Source organism: Piliocolobus tephrosceles, chromosome 1 (genome assembly GCF_002776525.5).
Source record: "Piliocolobus tephrosceles isolate RC106 chromosome 1, ASM277652v3, whole genome shotgun sequence".
Taxonomy (NCBI): Eukaryota; Metazoa; Chordata; class Mammalia; order Primates; family Cercopithecidae; genus Piliocolobus; species Piliocolobus tephrosceles.
The window spans coordinates 203455943-203464161 of NC_045434.1; the positions used below are offsets into that span (position 1 = coordinate 203455943).

The 8219-nt window shown below is 42.3% G+C and overlaps 1 protein-coding gene and 1 long non-coding RNA gene across 4 annotated transcripts in view; one reads left to right on the plus strand and one right to left on the minus strand.

The window, feature by feature from the left end:
* Positions 1-2951, plus strand: part of EMC1 (ER membrane protein complex subunit 1) — a 29233-nt gene extending 26282 nt beyond the window's left edge. For all 3 annotated transcript variants that reach the window (XM_023219812.3, XM_023219813.3, XM_023219814.3), the window contains 3 exons: positions 95-179; positions 1231-1360; positions 1447-2951. In XM_023219812.3, the coding sequence (XP_023075580.1) occupies positions 95-179; positions 1231-1360; positions 1447-1626 (395 nt within the window). In that variant the 3' untranslated portion in view covers positions 1627-2951. The remainder of the gene's footprint in view (positions 1-94; positions 180-1230; positions 1361-1446) is intronic.
* The window catches only part of LOC111547758, a 35822-nt gene that overhangs the window by 19655 nt on the left and 7948 nt on the right, over positions 1-8219 (minus strand). The gene's annotated exons all lie outside the window — the stretch shown is intronic.

Below are 8219 nucleotides of genomic sequence, written 5' to 3' on the forward strand. Positions count from 1 at the left end.
AAACTCTTGTTTAAATTTCTGCAATAATGACATTTTTGTAACTGGCCCTTGCTGGACACTGGATCGGTGTGAACATTCACTTCTTCCTGTGTAGTTGGACTACCTTCTGGAGCAATTCTTTCCCTTCCTAAGGCTTTGCTGGATCCCCGCCGCCCCGAGATCCCAACAGAACAAAGCAGGTGAGACCCTCGTGGGTGGTGCTGAAGGCTCTGACCTTACGGAACTTAACCTCACTGATTAAGCTTGGTTCTCAGTCTCCGTGTGCCTTCATGCTATGCTAGGGGCTGGGGATGTAGCAGGGGCAGGTCTGAAAAAGTCACCTGCCGTCATGGAGCTTATAGTCTGCTGGGAAATGGGCAATAAATAAATAAATAAGATAAACAAGTAAAATATATACTATGTTAGGTACTCAAATGCTAAGGAGAGTAAAACAGGAATGAGCTAGGAAGTGGGGATGGGGATGTGCATGGGTATAATTTGAGAGGTGGCCTGGGAAAGCCCCTTTGAGAAGGTGCATTTTGAGTGAAGGCCTGAAGAAGGTGAAGGAGCTAGCTGTGTAGATACCTGAGGAAGAACTTTCTAGGCAGAGGGAACAGGCAATGCAAATCCCCTGAGATCATGTCTGGTGAGTTCGCAGAGGGCAACACTAGGAAATGAGATCACTGAGGTAATTCGGGCCAGATCATGTGGGCAAGCCAGTAACTTGTTCACTGTTGGTATTGTTGTATTAACAGCCACCATCCTGTTGGGTTTTCTTACCTCCATCCTCAATTTCTTTATCTAGGGGCATGAGGAATGGAGAGAAGTGTATGAGAGACAGGAGGTTAAAACTAGGAAGACACAGGATGATAATCAGGTTTCAGAGAAATGGGGACCAAGAGGCACCCTGGAGTGGAGAACAGGAATTAGCTTAGTGGTTCAGTGTGTTGGTTTTAAAATGGTCGGCTTTCTTCTTGTGGTGTGAAATGCCAGTCATCTGTATGTCCTTTCTTTTCAGATTTAGAACAAAGTAGGAATCTAGATCTCAGTCTTACTCTCCAGAGAGCCTCCTTTCTTGTAGTCCTTCCTAACATTCAGCTGCTAAATTTTTAACTACCTAATGCAAGCAGACCTCCTAGGAGATTTGACGCTAGATATGTAGCCTGGAAACCTTCCAGGACTCAGGAAGGGCAGCCAAGAGATCCCTTTACAGCAGTGCTCAGACTGCCTGTCCCGGCTGGTGTTTTGCAGAGAGGAGAACCTAATCCCGTATTCTCCAGATGTACAGATACACGCAGAGCGATTCATCAACTATAACCAGACAGTTTCTCGAATGCGAGGTATCTACACAGCTCCCTCGGGCCTGGAGTCCACTTGTTTGGTGAGTAGGGCCCACAGCTGCCCTGTTTCACCCTTGGTGGATCGTTGGTTGTTTCTTCCCTAATTCTTATTCCATCTGCCTTCCAGGTTGTGGCCTATGGTTTGGACATTTACCAAACTCGAGTCTACCCATCTAAGCAGTTTGACGTTCTGAAGGATGACTATGACTACGTGTTAATCAGCAGCGTCCTCTTTGGCCTGGTTTTTGCCACCATGATCACTAAGAGACTAGCACAGGTGAAGCTCCTGAATCGGGCCTGGCGATAAAGACCAAAGACTGTGCCTAAAAGTGGAGAGCCAGGGGAGTGTGGGTCAGAAAAGAAGCTACAGCTGCCAGTTTGGTGGATTGGTGGAGAGAGAGAGAGAGAGAGAGAGAGAGAGAGAGAGAGAGAGAGAGTGTGTGTGTGTGTGTGTGTGTGTGTGTGTGTGTGTGTGTGTGTGTGTGTCTCAGTGCTCAGCTAAGAGCTGCAGGGAAGAAGATGGACGACCTCCATGTAGAACTCCTTTTGGGATACACATGATGCAGAATCCTGCATGGAGAGAGAACTCACTCTCAGCTGAGAATCTCAGAGAATCCTGATGGGCTTTCCCTTGAAGTCCAAAGGCCTCTGCATTGTTTCCTTTCTTTGCCCATCCATGAATTGTATTTTTTTTTTAAAAATAAGAATTCCAGCTGATTGTTGTGAGGCCTGTTTAAAGTTTTACTTTGCCTTTTGTGTTTCCCAATTTTATCTAGAAATCTTTCTTTTTCCATCTCTTGATTCAAAGTAAGAGGGGAACTCTCCTTGCTGACTCCACCTTACAGGTGCATTTGTTGTTTTGCACTGGGAAGAAATAGGATCCATCCTTAGCTGAGGCTCGAGGACTGATCCAGCCTCTCATGGCTTCCCTCCAAAGTAACTTAGTGTTGGGGATCTATATGTAATGTCAAAACTTATGTTAAACCTCTAGTTTCATGCTGTCATTCATTAGGCTGGGCCACCAAATGTTTGTTTCAATTTATCAGAAGCCAAGTCATTAGCATCTTGTTTGTTGCCCATTGCCTATACTTTTCACCTGAGATGTGTGAGTTGGGGCCTTTTAAAAACTACTGAATTGTCTGAGCCTCGAAGACATTTCCAGGGAGAAGAGAGAATCCCTCATTTCACTCACAGGCTGGTCTAATCGTTACCTATTTAAAGATGTCCTTGTTTAAGAACCCCATTATTTATTTTTAGTTTTTAATATAAATTAACGTGGGGCATCATATTTCTCTTGAAATGAGGAAATTTTAAGTCTTACTGATCTTAAATAAGACTTAAAATAAGTTTTATTTTAAGTTTAAATAAGGTCTTATTTAAACCTTTGAAGCTTTAAAAAAGAGGAAAAAAGGGTGGGGGTAGGAAACTGGCATACTGTTTATAGCACTACCGATTGGCTAGGCCACTGTGTCTCTGCTACAAATTAAATCCTAAAAGTTTTCCTTGGTCATAGAGTTGGGGAATGACAGAATTCTTCTTTACTGTGAAATGTATGTACAGAGTAGACCACCTCTAGCCCTGTGGCAAAAGAGGTACACTCGAATGTCTGAATAAAGCAAGTGACGAATGACACTGTTTAAGTCCTCTTTTGTGTCTTAGAAGATCACTTTGAGGCTCTTTTCACATTAGAGGGGATAAAAGCAGTGAAGACCTAAAGTAAGTATTTTATTTTAGTAAGGAAACATGTCAGTTTAATCATATATGGGTTGGTCAGGTTATCTAAAAATTTGTCATCTTTCTGTGGTCATATGCTGATGGTAGAGAAGGAAGAGGAAATGACAACCATTTTATTAATCGTCAATTTGTTATTGAGTGACTGAACGTGTAGGAATCTCCAGAAAAAAACAGGCATCTATCATCCTGACCCAAGGCGTATTTTAACATAACCTGGGAGAAGAGAGTAGGTACAAGTTAAAAAAAAAATGCTGCCCTAGTTTTGAGAAAGCCGGGCTGGAATTCTGACAGTCTTTCATACATATGTGCAAGGTTAGCCTGCAAGATTCTAGTTTTAATTTACGAGTGCACCAGAATCTGAAACAAGCTAATGGGAGGGAAGTTATTTGTCCTTTTGTCCTTTAGTAAAATTCCCTGTATTTCAGCTGTAATCAAAGTTACCTCAAAGAAGTTTTTTTTTTTTTTTTTGAGACAGAGTCTCACTTTGTTGCCCAGGCTGGAGTGCAGTGGCACAATCTCAGCTCACTGCAACCTCCACCTCCCAAGCAGCTGGGACTATAGGCGCGTGCCACCATGCTCGGCTAATTTTTTGTATTTTTAGTAGACACGGGGTTTCACTGTATTGGCCAAGCTGGTCTTGAACTCCTGGCCTCAAGTGATCCGCTGGCCTTGGCCTCCCAAAGTGCTGGGATTACAGGTGTGAGCCACCCTGCCTGGCCAAGTGCTTAAAATAGTTAATGCTAATGCCACAGTCCAATTTAAATCTTTTCTTAGTTCTCAACTTAATCTTAAAGCAGCATTCAGTTCTGAGCAGCTATGCTCAGTCTCCACCAATGGCTGCTGAGACTGTATCTTTCCTCTCTCAATTCTCTGATCTATTTGCTTTCTTGTCATTCCTTGTTTTTTTGTGTGTGTGTATTCCTTGACTTACCTCTTCTCCTGTCTTCATTAATTAGGTTAACTTTGGGGCCCCCTACAATGTTTCACTTAAAGAGATCTGGCTGGGCTTGACGGCTCATGCCTATAATCCCAGCATTTTGGGAGGCCATAGTGGAGGATCTCTTGAGCCCAGGAGTTCCAGACCAGCCTGTGCAACGTAGCAAGACCCTATCTACAAAAAGTTTAAAAAAAATTAGCCAGGCCTGGTGGCATGTGCCTGTGGTCCTAGCTACTCAGGAGGCTGAGGTGGGAGGATCGCTTGAGCCTGGGAGGTCGAGGCTGCAGTGAGCCATGAACATGCTACTGCACTTCAGCTTGGGCAACAGTGAGACCCTGTCTCAAACAAAAAACAAAACAAAACCAAAAACAAACTAATTTGTTTTAGTATTCATTAATTACGTATATGAGCACTGGTAGTCTAGTGTTTGTTCTTGCATACAATGTTTTCTTAAATGAGATGATGCTGTTTAATTCTGTTACTTGTTTTTTCAACTAATGGATCTTTTAAAGTTTTTTATTTAAATTTTTTGTGGGTACATGGCATATATACTTACGGGGTACATGAGATGTTTTGCTAAGGGCTCAACTAATGCATCTTGAATATCATGTATTCATAAAGATGACTGAAATACTTTCTGGAACAAAGTCTGATAGAAAAAATACTCAATTCCTAATTTAAGAGACTTTAATGTAAGCTACCTAATCTTAACTAGTTTCATTATTTGTGTGTGGGTACAAGTTATGTGCTCTGTAAGGCATCTTCCAATTTGAAAATTTCAGAATTGTAATTTCATTGCCTTTATAAATGGCTTTTTTTTTTTTTTTTTGAGGCAGCGTCTCTGTCACCCAGGCTGGAGAGCAGTGGCACAGTCATAGCTCACTGCAGCCTTGAACACCTGAGCTCAAGTGATCCTCCCTCCCCAGCCTCAAAAAATTCTGGGATTACAGGCATGAGCTACTGCACCTGGCACATAAATTGCTATACTTTTGAAGAGTCTATTACACAAGGTATCATCAGAATCATCCCAAGACTCATTTCCTGATTCCTAATTATTTAAAATTTTGCTTGTAGGCGAGGCATGGTGACTCACGCCTATAATCCCAGCCCTTTGGTAGGCCAAGGCAGGCAGATCATTTGAGATCAGGAGTTCGAGACCAGCCTGGCCAACATGGTGAAACCTGAAACCCCATCTCTACCAAAAAAAAAAAAAAAAAAAAAAATTAGCCAGGCGTGGTGGTGCATGTCTATAATCCCAGCTACTTGGGAGGCTGAGGCAGGAGAATCACTTGAACCCAGGAGGTGAAGGTTGCAGTAAGCCGAGATCATGCCTCTGCACTCCAGCTTGGGCGACACAGTGAGACCCTGTCTCAAAAATAAATAAAATTTAAAAATTGCTTTTAAATCATGAAGCTATTGTTTACTTGGAATGTTTTCTTCCCTGCTTAAAATCTGGCTTGTCTCAAATCTGAACTCCTCCATAAAGTCTTCCCTATTGGTTTCAGCTACTCAGGACCTTCAACCATCCTGGCTGCTTACCACGTAACTTCCTGAGTGATACACCGCACCCTTTATTGTTTCAGATATTGTGTCTCTCAGGACTGCTGCACTGTTTTCTGAATTCCCTATTATCCCAGACATGAAGTTGCTCCTCGACAAATAGTTCCCCAAATGGCTGTACCTTCTCACAGAACCCTTAGGAACTTTGTCCCCAGTTTCCCAAATTTCTAAGACTTCGGTGACTTAGTAAGGGAATTTTTTTCCTTTTTTTTTTTCTTTTTTGTTTTGAGACAGAGTCTCACTCTGTCTCCCAGGCTGGAGTGCAGTCGCTTGATCTCGGCTCACTGTAATTTCCACCTCCCGGGTTCAAGAAATCTTCCTGCCTCAGTCTTCTGAGTAGCTGGGACCCCAGGAATGTGCCACCATGCCCAACTAATTTTTGTATTTTTAGTAAAGATAGGGTTTCACCATGTTGGCCAGGCTGGTCTCGAACTCCTGACTTCAGGTGATCTGCCTGTCTGGCCTCCCAAAGTGCTGGGATTACAGGCGTGAGCCACCGTGCCTGGCCCCATTAATTCTTTTTTTTTTTTTTTTTTTGAGACAGAGTCTTGCTCTGTCACCCAGGCTGGAGTGCAGTGGTGCAATCTCGGCTCACTACAACCTCTGCCTCCCTGGTTCAAGCGATTCTTCTGCCTCAGCCTCCCGAGTAGCTGGGGCTACAGGTGTGTGCCACCATGCCCTGCTAATTTTTGTATATTTGTGGAAATGCCAAGAGATAGTTCAATCTGTATCTCTGGCATGCCATGGACACCAAGTCTGACAAACCCTTTTACTCCTTAAAACAAATGTTCACATGATCAATATGGGGAAATAAGCTGCATGGTACCATAACTTCTATTCTAAAAGGGAAAAGTATCTCTTTGGTATTGCTTTGGAAAACATTATTCTTTATAACTATCTTACCGTTTAAAAATGGACAATTATCCTTCCATAATTAAAACAGGTAGACAACATCCTGTGCCCTTTCATTTTTTGTAAAATGTAACTTGAAACTATTCAGCATTCTTGCAGCAACCTTTCAATAATGGAGATAGTGGTGCTTCATATCAATCAGCTGTTTTGATTTTGTGGCTAAGTTCTTTATTTTAAAAAGACTATGTAAGTTAAAAAAATTTTTTAACAATGCCCCCAAATTAAGGTGAGTGTCCCCTTCAAAACCTCCCCCACCATCTGTTTCCCAGAGGTCACGACTGAACAATTTGGTATCTCTCCAGGTAATATAATCTTCTGCAGCTTGGTTTTTATCACTTAATCTCTCATGGAGAGTGCCTGTGTGAGAGGTAATGGATCTACACCATTTTTAGTGGTCACACAGTTGAAATTCTTAAGTGCTATTCCATTAGAGATTTTTATGAGACTGAATACTCTTTCGGGAAAGTCTAATATTTAGGCCATCTTTCCAGTAAGAAATTTATAACATAAAGGATGTGTACACACCCACCTTCCCATTTTTTTTAGGAATCAGAGTGTGAAGTTAGTTGAGACTGACCTCCAACGAAGAAGCCTGTTTTCCACAAGCACTAAGGTTTTTATGTATTTCTGATCCATGATGCTGAGAAGGTGACTTTTCCGGGATAGAGACTAAGAACATTTAGGAAGGTGTGTTTGTAAAATAGCCCCAGCTTTATATTGAAGCACACTCTTCTCTGTCCCCTCACGTGCAATCTGAATGAATGCAAGTCAAGAAAGCAAACTAAAACTATAATTAAAAGGCACAATTACTCAAACAAACTTCAGTATACTTCATGGTTTGTTCACATCATGGCTTTGATGGTATCATATATCCCATGTGCTGGGATAAAATAACTAGACTAGACCAATCAACCAGAGGTCAGTTTATTGATGATAATGAAGACTGCAATTGCAAAGAGGGCTAAAATACTCATCCTGCTGGAATATATATCCGCTCCTATAAAAAGGTGATATAAGTTAAAATGCTATTATAAGTTTGCTTGGTTGTTACGGAGTTAGGAGATGTGGTATCTTACTCATGCTTTTTACTATAGGCACATACCTTCCAAGGAGACCAGAACAGTCCCTCTCTGAGCACTGACCCCCCATGTCCCCACCCCAGACAGTGCTAAAGGATACACACAGTGTAATCATTTGGCTCCACTTTTCCCAGAGTTTACATGTAAACTACTTTCCTTCTGTTAAGTGTCAGGCCTACAGTAGGCTCGCTCTGTCATACTCTGTTTTCCTAATTATAAAGCAAATGGGTCATAAAGTATTTATAAACTGTTTTTCTTTTGACAACGCAATTTCAGAGTTCCAGAAAAGTTGCAATAGTACAAAGAATTCCCAGATCCCCTCTACCCAGATCCCCCAAGGTTAACATTTTACCACATTTGATTTATCCTTCTCCTTCTGTCTGTCTGTCTGTCTCTCAATCTGATGGGTCAAAACTTTCTTTCTTTCTTTTTTTTTTTTTTTGAGACGGAGTCTCGCTCTGTCACCCAGGCTGGAGTGCAGTGGTCGGATCTCAGCTTACTGCAAGCTCCGCTTCCTGGGTTTACGCCATTCTTCTGCCTCAGCCTCCCAAGTAGCTGGGACCACAGGCGCCCGCCACCACACCCGGCTAGTTTTTTTGTATTTTTTTAGTAGAGATGGGGTTTCACCAGGTTAGCCAGGATGGTCTCGATCTCCTGACCTCGTGATCCGCCCGTCTC